General features: G+C 49.0%; 1 protein-coding gene across 1 annotated transcript in view; it reads left to right on the top strand.

Moving 5' to 3' along the window:
• Nucleotides 1-12,629, top strand: part of TEX35 (testis expressed 35) — a gene marked incomplete at its 5' end in the record, with an annotated part of 15,189 nt that extends 2,560 nt beyond the window's left edge. The window contains 5 exons of the mRNA XM_081026202.1: nucleotides 937-996; nucleotides 5,005-5,069; nucleotides 5,296-5,482; nucleotides 5,771-7,715; nucleotides 12,392-12,629. Of these exons, the coding sequence (XP_080882328.1) occupies nucleotides 937-996; nucleotides 5,005-5,069; nucleotides 5,296-5,482; nucleotides 5,771-5,824 (366 nt within the window). The 3' untranslated portion in view covers nucleotides 5,825-7,715; nucleotides 12,392-12,629. The remainder of the gene's footprint in view (nucleotides 1-936; nucleotides 997-5,004; nucleotides 5,070-5,295; nucleotides 5,483-5,770; nucleotides 7,716-12,391) is intronic.
• Between the last annotated feature and the right edge of the window lie 6,677 nt (nucleotides 12,630-19,306).

The following is a 19,306-nucleotide window of genomic DNA, read 5'->3' as shown; positions in this document are numbered from 1 at the left end:
CAGCTTAGGATATCTAATTTCTTACTTGTTTGAAGCTTAAACCCAATTTTTTAAAAAATTTTTATTGGGGAATATTGGGAACAGTGTGTTTCTCCAGGGCCCATCAGCTCCAAGTCATTGTCCTTCAATCTAGTTGTGGAGGGCGCAGCTCAGCTTCATGTCCAGTTGCCGTTTTCATTCAGTTGCAGGGGGCGCAGCCCACTATCCCAATCCTGGGAATTGAACTGGCGACCTTGGTGTTGAGAGCTCGTGCTCTAACCAACTGAGCCATCTGGCCGCCCCTCTGGAAGCTCAGCAGCAGCTCATTGTCTTCAGTCTAATTGTGGAGGGTGCAGCCCACTGGTCCATGTGGGAATCGAACCAGCAACCCTGTTGTTCAGAGCTCACGCTCTAACCAACTGAGCCATCCGGCCGCCCAAACCCAATTTTTGAATGATAATGACTCTCTAAGTTGTCCTATGGATAGGGTTGGGGAACTGAACTTTAGTGACGGAGTGAGAGGGGCTTATTGGAATTTGGGGGTAGTCAGGGACCAACTCCATTCTCCTTATCCACCCCCCCTCCCCGCCTCGAGCAAGCTGCAGAGCAAGACTTCTCTTGTTTCTTTGATGGAACCACCTACAGCATCCTTAGGAAGAAAGAGAATGCTCAAGCCAGGAGACGTGATTGGAGCTGGGGTGGGAGCTCCACATGGAAGCCTTGCAATAGCCAGGTTTAAGTTGTGCTAGGCTGGGGGTGGTGGTGACTTGATGGCACATGTACCCAAGTCCCTTCACAGACTCCTTAGGAAGAACGTGGCTTTAATGGGTCATCATCAGTCCATTCCTTGAGCTTTATCCAGCTCACTCCAGGGGACCAGCTGCTGCCCTTTGCTTAAAATGCCCCAAAGATGATTCCACATTCAATAACATGCTCTGTGCCTTTTTTCCTCATTAGATAAAAGATGTAATGGACAAGGATTTTGATAAACTCCAGGAATTTGTGGAGATTATGAAGGTAAGCATTTTCTGAGTGCCTTCCACGGGCCAGTACCATACTAGGGTTGGTGGAAGGAGAGACCAGACCCTGCTCTGCCAGTGCTTACAGTCTAGTCCAAACTCTACTGCAAAATATAAAAATAAGAAAGTAAAATAAATAAAATTAAATAACAAGTAAGTACCCAGGCAAATGATAACTGGATGTCAGTTAATTAAGAGTTTAGAGCAGTGAGTAATGAATGTGCGCTGGAGTAACCACAAGTCCTTACAGAGTGAGTCTTAAGGTGAGCCCTGAAGCCTGCATTGGAAGCTTAATGCAGATCTAACCAAAGTCCAATAAGATTATTTCTGAATTCAACAATTACTAAGAGAACCATGTAGATTGTAGAATAGTGCTTCTCAGACTCTGGTGTGTTTCGTAATCACCAGGAGCACAAATGAATAAAGCAGAACCCAGACCCTTTCAGATGGGGCTTGCCACCTTAGATTTTTTTTCACGTTCCCCAGGTGAAAGTTTGAGAACCACCGATGTAGAAGCATAATAGCAAAAGAAGATATCTAGAAATGTTTCAAGAGTTGTAACTAGTCCTACCAGATATAAAAATTCATAATAAAGCCACAATAATCGAATTAAGGTTGTACAGCCCAAGGATAAGCAGATAAAGGAGTAAAAACCAGCCTAGGTAACCCTGTAACAGCCTCTCTGCCAGAATGCACCAAGAATCACTTGTGAGGATTTCTGAAATTCGTATACCCAGACCCTGGTCCGCGTGAACTGAATGACAGTCTCCAGGATGGGGCACAATTGCTAATACTCCATAAGTGATTCTGATGCTTGCTCCTGGGTGAGAACCAGGTCTATAGCATTTTTGTAGTAGTGGACACACTGGAATTGCCTGGACTGTGGCTTTGACCTGCCCTCTTATACGGAGGCTGCATCCCATAACAATTACACCAGAACCTCTAGGCATGAGGTCCAGGGTCAGTAGTTTCTAAAGTTCCCCCGGTGATTCCAGTGTACACTCCAGCCTGGGAACCCTAGTTCTATAAAATGTAAAATATGACAAAGATGATTTTTTTTAAATGTCAGAAGGAAAGGATTATGTAATAATATTAACGTTGCTTGAATATATGATGAAAAAACTTAATGCACTTGTCTCTATAAACTGACATAGTCTACAAAGGGGATTTAAATAAGAAAAACCAATAGGAAAGTGTATATAAGTATTTAAGCAGATAGTCTAAGCATAAGAACAATGGAAGAAATCACAAAGGGAGTATTGATATTATTAACAATATAAAATATTTTGAAATCATAATGGAAAAGTACCGTATACAGAATTAAAAAGCACACAATAGTTTTGGAGAAACAATTTTTTTCACAAATGAGGTAGATATAGATAACAGGTAGACATAGAAACAGGTTTTTATCTGTAACATAAAGCTTACACAAATCCACCCAAAATGATCCAAAAGGACAAATGGGAGAAGGGTAAGAACAGACATTCCACAGCAATAAACATGAAAAGGGTTTACCTCATGAGTAATCAAATGAATGCAAATGAAAACAATAATTAGGTAATTGTCCCATTCAAATAAGCAAAAGTTTTAATTTACAACATTTATAAAACAAGGTAAGAATGCTCTTATATTGCTGATCAGAGTGCAAGTTTGTACAAAACTGAAAAGGAATTAGACTATAGGTATCAAACAATATGAAAAGCCTTTGCCTTATCAATTCCACTTCTCAGAATTTAACTTACGAGAATAATCAGAAATGCCAGCATGGATATGTATAAAAAGATGTTCCTCACGGGATTATTTATAATAGTAAAAATTTAGAAACAACCAGAATTTTCAACAGCAGAGGAATAGCCAAATAAATTATGGTATATCCATATAATGAACTATAGAGATATTATTGAGAAAGAATGCTTATAATGAGAAAAAAGCAAAATACAAGTAATATATATGGGTTCATCTCAACTAAGAGAAAAAAGATAGGTAAGTAAATATATAGGGGAAAAAAATGGAAAGAAATATACCAAAAGGTTACCGTGTTTCCCCGAAAATAAGACCTAGCTGGGCCATCAGCTCTAATGCATCTTTTGGAGCAAAAATTAATATAAGACTTGGTATTATATTGTATTATATTATATTATATTACATTATATTATTATACCCGGTCTTATATTAAAATAAGACCGGGTCTTATATTAATTTTTGCTCCAAAAGACTCATTAGAGCTGATGGTCCGGCTAGGTCTTATTTTGGGGGAGACATGGTAATAGTTATTTCCAGGTGATGATAATTTTTTTCTTTTGTATTCTTCTGCATTACCCAAATTTTCTACAAAGGGCATGCATTATTTCTGTGATAAAATGCAAGCAGTAAGTGTTTTGTTAAGGGGGTAGGACTGGGTACAGAAAGGCACAAAAGAGGCTATTTTGGGCACGGGCACAGCTTGCGCACAGCATGGAAGCAGGATGAACATCTGAAGTGTATCGTGGTCAGTGGGGAGGTCAGTCATAAAAGTGAGATCGTTCGGGGAAACTGTGAGAAATGAAATGGAAGGCGCGCAAAGGCAGAGAGTAATGAAGGCTTTTGAAAGACCGACAGGCAGGTTGGGACTTGGCTGTGTAAGCAAGAAGAGGCCTCTGGAGAGTCCTAATCAGAGAACATGCTAGGAGCAGCACTTCAGAGAGCTGAGCCGGCAGCTGTTTGCAAGGTGGCCTGGGGGACCGTGGGGAGCAGGCAGGGGCTGTCGGGAGCAAAATTATCAGACAGGAAGCCGTTTCTGACTCAAGGTGAAGAAAGGCTGGAGCAGGTGTAGGAACAGAAGGAAAAGATACGTCTGAAAGATGCATCGAAGGAAAAATAACATTCTTGGAGACTGGTTCAGTGTAGAGAATGAAAGAGAGGCAAGCATCCATGATGACACCAAAGTTCTAATCTTTGTGATGGGAAGAAAGTGGTGACAATGACAAGGACAGCTGGGAAATACAACTAATTTAGAAGAGAAAATGAGGAGATCACTTTGGGACGTAAGGAGTTTGAGGTGATGGTGAGGAGACTTGTAAGAATATGGGACATTTTGACTCTGATTTTTTTGGACCCGGGATATTTTCACTTCAAGGATATTGTGACTCTATTTATGAAAGCAAATATTTAATTCAAAATGTACACTAACATTTCAAAACGCTTTTCAAGTCATCTCCACCAGACGGTATCAGTCCTTGATCAGTTTACTATCCTACCCACAGTTCAGTAAACCGTTTCCAGAGCTTTTATTTTTTTATTAAAATGATTTTCCTTGAAGCGCATTATTTTTTGTTTACACTTACTTTACGATGTTCGATCCAACCCTGTTTTGTTCATAACAATTGTCATCTATGATAATGTCTGCCACTTTACAATTTCTTTTGTGACCACTATTTCTACCCAGGTTTCTCAGGTCAAATTTATAGATCTAAACTTTACCAAGAAGATTTTACCATTCTTTCAGTTCTTACTAAATGGTAAATATGAAGTGCCATTTCAGCTGCTGTTAGTTTTATTTTGTGTTGACCATTTCTGCCAGGAATTGGGTGAAAGATGGATCGAACACAAGATCTGGGTGCATGTCAGGGGTCAAAATATCGGAGTCGAAAGTGTCTTTGAGGGAAGGGGGTCACGAGATTTGTTTTTTCAGTCTCGTCATTTTATAGTCATTGAACCAAGGCAGATAATGGATTCATCCAAGTGTGAGCTCAGGTAAAACAGTTCCTGGCCTCTGACTCACCTGGAGCCTTTGAACAGGCCCCTAATGCCTCTGCCTGTTGCTCAGCCTCATTGTGGAATGGGGGAGGGGAAAGGAGAGGTGGCCTGTGTCACGTACACCCCATAAGCCAACTCACCTGAGGCCCATGAGGATTCTTGAGGAAGTAAGATGCGGAGGTGATCTCTGAGTGGTTTGCAGAGAGAGGCAGGAAAAGGATTTCAAAAGCCCTTCAGGGTAATGATTCTAGCTTTGAATTCTCTCTTGAAGGAAATGCAGAAGGATATGGATGAGAAGATGGATGTTTTAATAAATATACACAAGAGCAGCAAGCTGTAAGTGTAACCTGCACCCATCTCTCCTCATCCCTAAAGAATCTCCCCTTTCACTCCTCTAAATGTCCTTGGGGTTCAGAGGACTCTCAGACTCTTCAAGGGGCTGTGGTAGGTGCTGTGGCTCCAGTGGCTTGGAGTTAGGCCTTCCACAGACACCCATGCTCTGGTGGCCTCCTTGCCATGTTGGAAATTGTCTCCCCATCTCTGCCCCTCCTTGACTCCCCACTCCTCTTAGAAGAGGACCAAAGGAGCATCAGGAGCCCAGACTGACAGGAAAGACTGACCCACCGCTCCGGCTCAAGGAAATGGATGGAGTGGACAGAGCGCTGCTTACTCTTCACAAAAAGACTGTGGCACTACAAAAAGCAAAAACGAACCCACTGGGCTCCCTCCATCAGTGTGAGACCCACTGTGTAAGTGAAGCGCTGCCCCCACCCTGTTGGGGGACACTTTTCAAAAGCCCTTGGCTCCTGCTCCTCCCTCCCCTCCCCTGGGCCTCTCCTCACTCCCCTCGGTACCTCTTGCTGTAAGGGGACTGGTCCCACCCCTGTGCGGTCCCCAGGAGGCCTGTAGAGCCTGGCTCCCTTTCTGGAGTCTTGCCCTCCAGGCCTGGGAAGATCCCTCCATCATGACCAAGTAGGACTCAAGCCTGCATGTGCCTGTCCCCAAGTGCCACTGTATTGTTCTGTCCTCTCCTATAGCAAGACTTGACGAGGTGCCCAGCAGGCTGGCCATCTTGGACCAGGGGAAAGTGATCTTTCATGTACCGTTTCTGTCCTCTACAGGAGAAATATTTGTTGTGTACCCTAAAGGACAGCTACAATCAGGGGTAGGTAGAGCCACACGAGAAGTGCCTTGTCCCGCTCAGGCTGTATTCGCATCCAGCCTTACCTGTGGTCCCTGCAGACGCCGCCCCGCCACATGCACTCAGTCTCAGAGGCCGTGGCCCCAGGAAGGACAACTCGGGTGGCTCAGCCCGGAGGCTGCTCCCGAGGGGAGGGGGCTCACCAGTTGCTGACCTGACCTGGCCTCAGCTTCCTGCCTTTCTCCCCATGTAGCAGGAACCTTCCACACCAGGCCTGGGCACCCTTCTCACCCTTGCCATCTGGAGCTTCATTCTGATGTATCTGTGCTTCAACTCCCATGTGACTGAGGACATGCATCCAACTTAGTGCTGATGCAGAACCTGCCAGCAGTTACAGCCTCTCCTCTCCCAGCCCTCGAGCTGCAGCAAAGGCTTGTTGCCCTCTTCCATGCCATCCTGCCCCAGGCCTCCTTCTGCCCGGATTAAAATCTTCATGTACAGTCAAAGGGGGGTGTCACGGGTTTGAATATCAGTCCCAAACTCGAGTATGTAAAGTGTGTCACTGTTTTGGTTCTATATCAGTGTATTTCAGACTCCAAACCCTCTTCCTGCTTCCTGATGGATTAGTAGGAAGTTTTGTCTTGGTCACCTTTGGGGTCATTCCCTCCTCTTCCACCACGTCCTTCTATTCCACTTGGTTCTGCAAAGGTTCCAGGTCAAAAGAGAGGGGAGGCCCTGAAAATGTCCAATGCCATTCTGCGTGGTTGCAGGAGACAGCCCCACTGGCCTATCCACCTGCTCCCTCCATGTTCTTGGCTCCTGCACTGTGTGTGTATGTGTGTGGGGGGGAACCTGAGAGGAGAGTCTTGGGCAATGCAGGGAACCCCCAGGCCCAGGGTCTGGTGTGCAGGAGGTCTCAGGGCCCCAGTGCACTTAGGAACTTGGGCTCCTTGGGCCCTGAGGAGCCGCCCTGCTTCCCCTCGCAAAGGTCCCTCCCTCTTCTCCCACCCAGAGAAGTCATATTCTTCGGCCTCTAGAGGTGGGGCTGAACCAGTGACCTCCCACAGCTCCACTGTGTCCTACCCCAAATCCCCGGAGGGAAGCGGAGGCTTGGCTGCCAGCTTGAAATGAGAGTAAAGAAAGATCCAGAGAAAACAGGATTTCAGTGAACTGTTCTACTATGGGTGGGATTCTTTGGCTCCAGTTGGAGGGAAGAAGAATTAAGGGGATTTCATATTTTATTTCTCACCAGCTCTTGCTTCTACTTTTAGATAGTCTAGTAAATAATTGAGCAAGTTTTTAATGGCTACATTGTAATGAGCAATGTGTTGGGTGCTTCATAGGTCTTGCCCGCAAGGAGCTTATAGTTTTAAAGGAGATGGTAACGATGCACATTACAAATATGGACCACGTATGAATAAGTGCAATAATCATAAGCCTGGGGTGAAAGCAGAAATGAGTTAGGAAAGCGGAAAAGAAAGTGGGTATAGCCCAGTGTTAGTATCCTATTCCTGCTGTAACAGAGGACCGCACATGTAATGGCTTAAGACAGGTCCAAAACGGGTCTCACTGGGCTGGAGGCCAGGTGGTGGCAGGCCTGCGTTCCTTCCGCAGGCTCTCGGGCAGAGTCTGTCTCCTTGTCTCTTTCAGCTTCCAGAGGTGGCCTGCTTTCCTCTTCACGGCGCCCTTCCATCTTCAGAGCCAGCGGTGGCCAGTCAGGTCCTTCTCATTGTGCGTTACTCTAACCCTGGTTCTCCTAACACCTCTGGCTTCCACTTTTAAGGAACTTGTGATGACATCGGGCCTGCCTGGATGACACAGGGTCATCTCCGTATTTGAAGGTCAGTTGATGAGCAGCTTTGCTCCCCTCTGCCAGGTAACGACATTCACAGGTTCTGGGATTGGGACATGGGCACCTTTGGGAGCTGCTGTTCAGCCTCTGCAGGAGGGACCCCAGACGCTGCGCCTTGACTACCAAGCTTCCAAACACTTGGGAATACTTCATTGTTTAGCTCTGTGCTGGGGTGGTGGTAAAACAGGCCCCCAAATCCTTTGACACTCTTTGAAGAGGAGCCTAATTTGTGTCCTCTGGAGTGAGGGCTAGTAGTAGTTACCGGTCCTAATGACTAGACTATGGCAGAAGTGATGGTGTGTTACTTTCAAGACTATGTCATAAATGACATGGTGACTTCTCTCTGGCTCTCTCTCATTCCAAAAAGAAATCCAATTGGGCAAGTTGGATTGGATATCTTCCTTGGTCTGATCAACTGGGACCTGTAGCACAAAGAAGAAGTGGGGTACAGGTTGGGGAGAACCTCCCGCCCCCAGGAGGCTCTGTGCACAGGACAGAAATAGCATCTTTGGCAGAAGAGACACAGTGAAGTACAGTTCTATTCCTGATGAGGTGGCACTGAGACCTCCAGAGAAAGCACAAGGTCACCAGCAGAGCTGGCCCACGTGCAGTGTCAGCAGGCATGATGAGCCGTGGCTCCCCAAGGACAGATGTGCCAGCTGTTTGACAGCCAGGCAAACCTGTCCTCTCAACACACGCTTGTCCTGTTGCCTCTGAGCTGGATGATGTGGACCTGGGGCTTGGGGGAGCTTGGGAAGGGTCAAGGGCCAGGGACCCCCGAGACCACTGGCACCGTCCTCCGGGCTTGATGAGCACTGCAGACTCTTCTGCACAAGGACAAGTCGGCGCTTCAGCTCTTTGTGGCAGCTCTGGTTCCCTGGCCACCTTGTCTTTGTTCTTAAAACTGGCCTCTGCTTAGGTTTGAAAACACGTCGGGGTGATCTGGCCACAAAATCACGTCTTAAGTGCCTTCAAGTCTCCCTCATCTCATGAGCCAATCTGAAGACAGGACACAGTCACAGGTGTATATTTCCAGACATGGTCTGGGATGGAAATCTGGAGAGTCGGGAGAGTTTTCTCGGGACCTCCCCTCTCCCCCCACCATCCTTCTTGGTCCTGGAGGGTCCCAAGTAGGAGGAGACCCCTACTGGCACCCTGGCACCCTTCAGGCCTGTCCTGAGGCCACACGTCCTAGAGGGAGTCAAGAGGGAATCACCCAGGAAGGCAACAAAAGCTGAGGCACCATTTCTGAGCACCCGCCAAGTCAGGGCTCTGACCTCCAAGCTGAGGATGAAGAGGGAGATGACATAGCGCTGCCTCTAGACACTGACCAGCCTCGTGGACAGGAAGGATGTGCCAGCGGAACTAGTAAGGGGGTGGGGACGTCTCTAGGCGGCCAAGCTGCCGTCACTGAGTCCTTGAAGAGCTGTGCAGAGGCCGAGGGCAGGCCAGCCGGGACGGTGTGGTCTGCGTGGGAGTGAGAGGTGGAGGCGAAAAAAGGCAGGGGCTTGGGCACGTGCAGGGCGTACGTGGGACCTTGGAGTGTAGATTTATAGATGGGGTGGGGGAGAAAATGTCAGACAGCTCAGACCAGATCAGAAATGCAAAGCCTTGAATGTTGAGAAGTTTGGATGTGATCCCACACGTAGTGGGCTCTGAGGAAGGTTTTGGAGCAAGGGAGGGAGTTGGAGTGGGAAATTGGTGAAGAACCAAGTACCTGGAAGTGCACAGTGGATTCCAGGTTGAGAAGAAACTACTGGAGTCAAGGGAAGTGGTTCGGGATCCAAATGCTAAGAACCAGGATTAGGGGGTGTGGGGTAAGGGAGAGTTAGGAGATTCAGGAATGGACACTGGAAATGTTCTAAGGTGGCATGGGAATGTGCAGCTCATTTGCTATAAGAGGGAGAGAGAAAATGTCAGACTTGAATGACTAAGTGGTACCAATGTGAGAAACGGAATGTTAGCCACGCAGCTTCACGTGTCAAGTGGCAGGGACAGTGGGTAGTAAGTGAATTCTGTGTAGTCGCTGCCCTCAAGCAACTCACATCTCCTCTCATCCTCAGCTCTTCCAGAAAAGGCCCTAAGCGCCATCAAAGGTGTGTCATGGAGGAAGTGATGGAGACCCCAGTGAGCTTGTGCTTTTTCTATAGGTCTCAATGTCTCCTCATCGGGAATTGAATTGTACTTCTCCTTGTCTCTTCTGCCAAAGATGCTCTTCCTGTCCTGTGTTCAGAGCCTCTTGGGGGGCATCTCTCCAAGCCCCCACTTCTTTGTGCTACAGGTCCCAGTTGGGTGGATTTCCAATTCAACTTGCCCAATTGGATTTCTTTCCCTTGGAATTTGGAATTGGAATTTGGGGAGACTCAGTAGGCCCCCAGAACTGAGGCCTTATAATGGGAGCTGGAGAAGCATCTGCCGCCATTGGCCAAAGAAGCAGAGAAAGCTGACCTACAGAAAAAGAAAACCAGTTTGCAGACAGAATGAAATGGGGGAGTCGAGGGAAGTGGTGACCCATGCAGTTGCAGGGAGGGGCTGCCAGAGCCCCCGTCCAGGCCCTAGGCCCTGCTGGTCTGGTGCTAGCCCAGCCTTGGCTGTGTGAAAGCCCCCGGACTCGGGGACCGCAGTGCCCAGTTCTGCAGAGTGGCTTTCTGTTACCACCAAACAAGCCTGAACTAAGGCCCCACAGTTAGAAGGCATCTTGGAGATTGTCTGATCCAGTGCCTTTCATTTACAAGGCCCAGAGAGGTGCCGTGAGGTGCCCTTAGCCACACAGCCAATTTGTAGCAAAGTCAGGACCAGAAGCCAGGCTTTCTGACTCCCGGCCCAGTGCTCCTTGCTCCCTTTGCTCTGTGGCTGTCTGGGGCAGGCAGCACATCCGGGGGAAGGAGGTAAGGCAGGAGCACAGACCTTGGGTCAGCTGTACCTGGATACAAGTCAGCGGTGTGGCCTCGGATAAGTCACTTCACCTCTCTGAGACTCAGTGTTTTCATCTGGAATATGGGGATAACGCCAAATTCGTAGGGGGGTTATGAGGGTTAAATGAGAGTATATGCAGAGGAATTCAGTTTTTTAGAAAAACTGCCATGACAGCAGTGATGATGAGCTCAGAATTGCCTTTCCTGGATTAAAAGGCCTTCAATTCTTGATGTCAATTTCCTGACACCTTGGTAGACTCTCATCATAGCCATGTGTGCAATGAAGTGAATATTGATCCATTTTTATTTAAAAAGTAAACAAATGACCTAAAGCTGTTTTGAGAGGAGGAAGGATGTGTATATTAAGAAATCAAATGATAAGAAAATATACACATGGTATGGAGATAGCGACTGGATGTTCCAGAGGACAGAATGGGTCCCTTGTAAGACAGTATCTCATCTCAATGTCCGATTCCCACAGAGTGAGGTGCAGCTGGCTCTCCCCAGCTTGCCCACAGATAACAGGTGTTGCAGCCCTGACTCAAGCATTCACCAGAGAAACATGAGGGCAAGTCAGTGGGTGGCAATTAAGTGGGCCGGGTGGGCCCTGGAGGAGGCCAGGCTGTGTCGTCCATTCCATCATTGCCATGGGCCCTGGCACAATGCCTACTCACAGCTTCCCTTCTTCCGGGTCACAGGCCACTGCCAGCCCTAGAAGGTGGGAGAGGACAGGCTCAGACATCCACCACCCCAGACAGGAGCCCAGACCAGTCTTTCAGATTCAACAGGTTTGATTGCACCCATTTCTATGGCAATGGGTTACCCACCCCCCTTCCTAAGGAGGGGCTACCCTGACTGACTCCAGGGGCCCCTAGAGTCTCCCTGCAACCCTCTCAGTATTTCAAAGATGATTTACCCTCCTATATTCGTGATCAAGGTGATCCTTTGGTTCTTCTCTTTATATTAAAACAAAATGCAACCAAACCAAGTTCAAGCTCCAGAATTAAGGTTAAACAGCAAATGTGAAAGCCCAACCCCTATTCTCAGACTAGAAGACCCAGAAGAAGGAAATGTGCCCTCAGCAGGCAATGGAGCAGAGTTTTAACAGGGTGGAGGGTCCTGCCCATTTGACACTTAAATATTGATGTCCGTTTTTAAAAGTGGTGATGAAGGGCTTTGTTTTGTTTTTTATGGGTGATGAGTATGTGGGGAAATGAGCAGCTCCAGTATGAGTCTGCCTAGAACAATATTTGTGAGGGGCAGTTTGGTGATCCATAGATCAGATGCCTGAAAAGAGAGGAGAAAATTACAGATGTGTGCCCAGATTTCACTACAAGGGACTCATCGTAAATCAGAAACAATGTAAGTGGACACCAATTGGCTAAATAAATGATAGCACACAATGGAGTGCTCCACTGCCATTCAGAATAATACCTTGTTGAAATATATTTAATGTCATCAAGAGATGCTGATGATATAATGTTAAAAACAGCAAATTATGGAGCAGTGTTAGAGTATAACTCCATTTTTGGTAAAAAAAAATGTGTGTGTGCCAATAGAGGCATGCATGAACTTGAAAAGACATAGAGAAATATACACAGGAATAACAGCAGTGGTTTCTCTGTGTAGTAGGATTATGACAGCTTTTTCTCTCATTCTTCGTGCTTATCTATAATTTCTAATATTTCTACAATAAACGTCATGTTTGTATAAAAAAAGTTTGTTTTTTATTTGTTTCTTTTTTTTTAAGGAAGTGGTAGATGGCTCAGGAAGCACCCTGAAGAATGGAGACACAGCCAGTTGAGATCTCTTAATATCTTTTCTGATGGAAAGCACGTTAGACCTTTTTGTTTCCTGGGAATGGCCGGTGAAGTCATGCTCTCTCCAAGCGTTCATCCAGAGGAAGGGGGAAGATTAACCCCAGTAAAAGGACAATTTAAAAGGACAACAGGAAACAAAATTAAAATGGCTTTATGTTTATAACTATGAGTGATACTTATTCAATATATATGCTCCCACCACTTCCACCAGCATCTCTGTCACTCTCCTCTCTCTCCTGGGTTATTACAATGGCCTTGGAGTGTAGGAAGAGTCCCCTACAGTCTATTCTCAACAAGCCAAAGTTGTCCTATTAAAATGTTAGTTAGATCATGTCACTCTTATGCAGAACTTTCCAGTGTTTTCCCATTTCTCTCAGAGCAAACTCCAGAAAGTGATTCCCTTGCTCTTCTTCACTCATAACCACGTACACTCTTAGCCCAGGACCTTTGCACTTACGGTGTTCTCTCCCATTTCCTCAGCTGTCCACGTGGTCAGCTCCCTCACCTCAAAATTACCTTCTCAGTATACTTTCCCTAGTATTCTATACAAATAACAATATCCCCACCCCCAGCATTTTTTAGGGTCCTTCTTCTGCTTTATTTTCTCTCCAGCACACTTATCACAGACTTACGTCCCATACATTTTACTTGTCATCTTTTGCCAGAATGTGAGCTCCTTGAGAACAGGGGTTTTGCTTCTGTCACTGCCAGGCGGGTAGCAGGGGATTGATAAACACTTGCTAAAAGGACACATGACTATAAAGATATTTACCATATAACAGGCACTGCAGGCTCTGTGCTAAGAGCTTTACCTGCATTGTCTTGTTTTATTCTTACAACAACCTATGAAGTCATTCTGTCTGTCATTCTATGAAGTCATTCAAACTGTCGCTCTCCCTGTTTACAGGATGAAAAAGCCTCAGAGAAGGTATCGAGGGTCATTTGTCCAAGGTCACCGAATAAGTGGCAGAGTTGGAATTCGAACCTGAGCATTCTGATTTCAGAACCTGTTTCCTCTACACTCTTGCTTCTCACAGTGTAGCCCCTGGAGCAGCAGCGTTATGTGGGAGCTCGTTAGAAATATGGAGTCTCAGGCTCTCTCCCCAGACCTACGGGATCAGGACCTGCATTTCCACAAGACTTCCCGGGTGACTCCGTGTATATGGAAGATAAGGAGCCTCTCTCTCGCCAGGGGAGGCCCACACTCTGGGTTACTTTGGCTCTGGGTTCTGTGCCCCTGTGGGCTATGTCCCTGCTCGCTACCCTCCCGACCCAGGTGTCTGCTGTGGCAATCCTAGAGGAATGCTGAACGGGTCTGGTGCAGATAGCAAACCTGTTGGCTTCCCTCTGCAGCTGTCCTGAGAGCCAGAGTTTCCTGTTGATCAGGGAAAGCTCAGCCCCAGCCTCTGTCCAGGAGCCAGTCTCATTGTGGACCTGGTTGCTTCTCTTTCTTGGAGGACATTTCTCAATTCGCTTAGGCAAAACCAGGCCTTTGCCTCTCCAAAACTTGTAAGAAACCCACTGGCATCAGAGATGCAGCCCTGAGCCTGCAGTAGAAGCTATTTCAACTTGACACTTGGGTACTAGGAGGTTGTTAAAACAGAAACAAAACCTACTTTCCATTAAATTATTAATATCATCTTGACACCCATTTTTATCACTAGGAGCCACCTTCACACTTGACAGTCATGAAGAGTGGGCCTGCAATAGAACCAGAAATACTCCCTGCCTTGCCCAAACCTGTTGAAAAACAAGTTGGGTATATAAAGCCAAGTACTATGCAAAAGCCAACTATGAAAATACACCAGCAGATGGCGGTAGGCCCCCATCAGTTCCTGTCCACCGACCTCTACCCAAGAAAAAGCTGCAAGGAGGAAAGGAAGCAGACAAGATTAGGGGTCTGCACCCTGGGTCCCACCGTGGCTTCATCTTTGGAATCTTGTGGGAGCCCAGGACGATTGACACCTGTGATTTGTGCCTACGGGGAATCCAGTGGTCACCCACAGAGGGATCAGTTCTAAAAGGCCACCCTCAATTCAGTATTTGGAGCTCACAATGAAGTGACTTCCATTCACTCCTTTATTTACTTAACTGGCAGTTGTTGAGCACGTACTTTAAGCCAGGCATAGGGCTAGTCATACATTGTCCCATAAAGTGGTTCTATAATGATAGTTAGATTCCGAGGCTAGCCCCCAAACGCCTTTTAAATCTTTAAGATAGAGAAAATAGAACTGAAGAGACAATTATCTCTTCTGGGATCAGAGAAAAAGGAACAGGGGGAATACAGTGTGGAGGAGAGGAAAGAAAATACGGGAAGAGATGGAGGAGGAGAGAAGAGTAGGAGTAATGGGACCCTGGGGAACAGGAAGGGAAGTTAGGTTCCAACTCCTGCCTGGTGTATATAAAATATGGAACCTTGAAAAGTTCACAGTTGGCATCCAGGCATTGCCCTATCTAAACCCTGGTGGGACTCCTCTCTCCAGAGCCTCGGGGCTGCATGTCCAGAACTGGACACATCCCAGCTTGCCCTGCCCCCGGTGGCTGCCATGCTCCGATTTTCCATTCTCCACTCGCATCCACACTCCCACGCCTGCAGCTGCCCTTCTTAGCTTGGTGTTGGTAGGACAGCAATCCATCACACTAATGCACCCTGATGTGTGACAGACTGGCCCTCTCAGGGTACCCAAATTCATGCCGAATTGATAAATTCCCAGATGGTGGGCTGGAGAAACACGACAATGTCAAGCTGTTTGAGTCGGGATGGTATTTTGGGAGCAGAGCCTGGGCACTGCCTGGGGGCTCTCACACAATCAGAGGAACTGGCAGGAGGGACTTTTGGGGGGTGAGGGGTTGGCATGGAAGGTCATTGGGAAGTCAAGGATTTGCAGGTCAAAGGTAAATATTTCTGAGCAGTTCTGAGTGCGTGTGACAGTGACTTCCTGTGCGTAATTCTGCGTGTGTGTTTGGACGAGGCCAAGCGGAAAGGGTGGACTACAGCCAGAGAACCGCTGAGGCAGGAGCGGGGGCCTCGCTGTGGCAGCTGCAGGCCCGACTCCCCTAGGACCGCCACGCGGTAAGCTCGTGGCTGAGCCCCGCCGCGCAGCGTCAGGCGCGAGGACAGAGCGCGGTGCGCACGCGCAGTTCCCTGCCGCCCGAGGCCTGCTGGGAAAGTCCCGCCCCGGCCGCGGGGCGGCGGCCTGCGAGCGCCTGGCGGTGGGCGGTGAGTGGAAACTGAAGGGGCGGAGCACAGTGTGACCCGGGAGGACAGTGGTGACGGGGCCTTGCCACGCGCACGGCAGCCCCAGCGGGCGGCACCCGGCACTGCAGGCCCGGGCCCTCGGGGTGAGCCTGCGGCCTCCACCCCGCTCCCCCAGGCCGCCGGGATGGTGGTGGGGCCGCCACGCTCCTGTTGGTCCTGTGAGGGCGCCGCCGACTGTGCGGGAAGTGGGGCGGGCGCGGAGGAGGACAGCCGTTTGGCGCCCGGGCCTCGCGGGGGGTGGGCAGCTGGGGGCCTGCCGCCGTCCCTGAGCCTTCGCCGTCGGGGTTCAGGTGACAGGGAGGCGCCCCTCTGCCCGTCGGCGCCCCCGCCTGGCGGTGACAGGACTCAGACTAGTGTCGCCTGGAGGAGGAGGGGATGACAGGGAAGAGGCCCGGGGCGAGCCCTAGAGCCTGACGAGCCGCTCGGCCGGGATCTGCGCGGCGGCGCCGTGGGTGTAAACGTGTTTCTCAAGCCGCCGATGGAGAATGGCGCCGCTGCTTGGGGAAGCAGTGGCCGGGGCCTCAGGGAGTGGACGCGGAGTGAACCGGTAAGACGCAAAGAACTGAAAACGGCGCCCCCCCCCAGTCACGTGTCCGTGGCTGCGTTATTCACAGCAGTGAAAAGGTGGAAACAACCTCCGCGTCCGTCAGCTGACGGCGACAGGATAAGCAAAATGTGACGGAGCCGCGCGGGGGAACATTACTCGGCCCTGAAAGGGAGTCACGTCCGGACACACCCGCCGCGCGGAGGAAGTTTGGAGACGTTATGCGAAGTGAAAGAAGCCAGTCACAAAAGTACATGTGTGGTGATTTCATTTCTGTGGAAAGTCCAGACAGGCAAAGCCGCAGAGATAGAAAACAGATTCGTGAGCGTCGGGGGCTGGGGGAGGGGAACGTGGGGAACGACTGCCAACGAATGACACAGGATTTCTTCGTGGGGGTGATGAGAACGTTCTGGAATCAGAGAGTGGCAAGGGTGGTCCGACTCGGTGGATATGCTGAAAATGACTGAATTGTACATTTCAAAAGGGTGAATTTTGTGGTGAATTATACCTCAAAAAATCGGTCAAGCTGTCCAGTTGCGGCGTGTGCCCTTTGCTCCATGTGTCGCATACCTCGATCATTTTTTTCAAAAGTTTGCTTTAAAAGTGAAGGCGCCTGTACTCGTGCTCTGGCTCCTGATTTTAGGAAATGGTCCCACCACTGTCCCAGCAGAAAGGTCAACACCCCGCTTGCTGCTTATGGCTTGCAAAGCCTGTGGACCCGCATCGCTTGGGAGCTCGTTAGACGTGCGGCGTCTCAGGCCCCCCCAGGCCGACTGACTGACGGAGGAGCCAGGCTGCAGATGTGTTGGGGATGGAAATCGTGTGTCTGTGTGGCATCTTCTCCCCGACAGAATCAAGCGGCAGAGCCCTGGGCCTCACCCCTGCCTACACATTTGAACCACCTGGGGAGCTCTGGAATCGCCAATTAAATCAAGATCCTGCAGGAGGCCTGGGGTTTGGGTGGTTGCCAGTGTTCCCAGAGATTCGAACATGCAGCCGGAGTCAGACTCTGGGTGTTAGGCAGGCAACGTTGGGGATTTAGCTGGTCAGCTCACACTTAAATATAACTGAGTAAACGTGTTGGGAAATGGTGGCAGCCACTGCCGGGTAAATGACAAATTGAATTGATAGGTGAGATTCTGAGTGTCAGCTGTATTCTGCTTGCTGAGTCACTTGAGGACATTTGGAGCCACTGTCCAACCTGAGTCATTTCTCTCTGGGTCTGAGGTGTGGCTGAGATCTGAGTAAGCCGTGGGTTGGCTTCTGTGGGCTCCCATGGTGGCAGCTTTTAGCAGCAGAGATCAAGTACAAGGGTCAACAGCTAGTCAGCAGAAGACACACTCTGGATAAAGTTGGGGGCAGGGGAAGGCTGTGGGGGTGCACGAGGATTGGCTTCCTGCCTGTGCTAGGCTGTGAGTCAACCCCAGTAACACCAGCAGCTGAATGGGCAGAGCCAAGCCCAGATTCTATCTCCATGGCAACCAAGTCCCTCCCTTTGGGATCTGGGTCCAGCACTGAATAGTGACTTTCATCAGTGTCACAGTGGGAAGTTAAAGTGGCTAACTGACAGGGAACAGAGAGATTTAAAATAAATGTGTCAGGAGCTACTGATCCCTGGCAATTGGGTAAGGGTTGGAGGGGAAAGGGCATTTTCTAAGTGATCATGACACATTTTGGGAAAATGTTATTCAAGTGCCCAAAATTCCATTCTCAGGTAGTAGCTGTGGCACAGAGCAAGGCCCCCTCACTGCAGCCCGCTCGCCGAGTGGAGGTGGGATGGGCACCTCCTTAGCCGCCGTGGGTGCTTCTTGGCTTCCTTGCTGGTCCAGCAGGAGCTTCTTTTCAGCCCAGAGGGAAGGCCCCTCCCCTCTGCCACCCCGTGTTTGTGACTCAGCTGACCTTCTACCACCATCTGCTCTTTCTCATCCTGCTCCTGGTGTGACCTCACCCTTGGACCTTCCCTTTGTCTCGGCCCCACCCGAGTTTATCTGCTCTGACCACAGACCAGCTCCGTATTGCCCATGGCTGCCTAGCCCTAGGGTCCTTCTGGCGTGGCCTATTTCAAGAACTTCAGTTCTCAGGCAGCCCTACCAGCTGTGACCTGGTCTTCCTTGGAACTTCTCCCTTCTGGCCCTGGCGGTCCTGGCATTACTTACCTGCTGCCAGGTAACAATAAAGCAGGGGTCTGTAACCAACCAGCCAGATGGTCTGTTGGTCTAGCTGCCATGGCCAAAACTAAGCTGTCTTCTGTCTCTGTACCTTTTCCCTCACAGGTCAGAGCCCCCAGGTGGCTGGGCCAGGATAGGAAGCAAGCCCGCTGCATAGGGGTTGGGAGAAGTGGGAGCACCTGGAGACTTCAACTCCCAGAAGGCTTGATGGATCCTGCCTCCTGCCAGAACTCACAGTGGGGGTGGGGGATTCCCCCAGAGAGGAAGCGTTCTGGAAGCTGGGCAGCCCAAGGAAACAAACAAGCGACAGTGGCAATGCTGTTACATACAGAGAAGCAATTTTGTTGATGGAAACAGTGAACCGAGCTAGTCTTGTCTTTAGTTTAGAAACTGTCCAGATTAATAACATTACCTGGAGATGAATAAAAGAACAGGACTTTGTGTGGATACATCCTCCTATTCCACGTGGGCCAAAGCCAAAGTAAACAGCAAACATTTACTGATGCAACACCTGCGGGGGGGGGTGAGGAAGGGAGGGGTGATGAGTGAGGAGCTGTGCTCTATACAGACGCCCTCCAGAGAGTTGGCTTTTTCCGTTGTGTAGCACCTACCTCGTGCAGACAGAGAGGGTGACCTATGGAGAGGTCTGGTCAGACCTCAGGGATGTGGCGACATCTGGTTGTTGCTGATGGTTGAGGGGAGGCTTGACAGTAACACTAGAATGGCCTGTGATGGATTCTGAGGACCCATGAACACCCTGACCTTGGGTGGACAATGTTGTATGTGTGCACATGTTATTTTTCTGGAGCCAGGTCAGGGCCTTCATGGGATCCTCAGATAAACACAAGCACTGCTCTAGAATCGTGTTTCCCGA

The sequence above is a fragment of the Rhinolophus hipposideros genome (genome assembly GCF_964194185.1).
Source record: "Rhinolophus hipposideros genome assembly, chromosome: 19".
In the NCBI taxonomy this organism is placed as follows: Eukaryota; Metazoa; Chordata; class Mammalia; order Chiroptera; family Rhinolophidae; genus Rhinolophus; species Rhinolophus hipposideros.
Note: the sequence above shows the minus strand (reverse complement) of the source record. Positions and strands in the feature narration are given on the sequence as shown.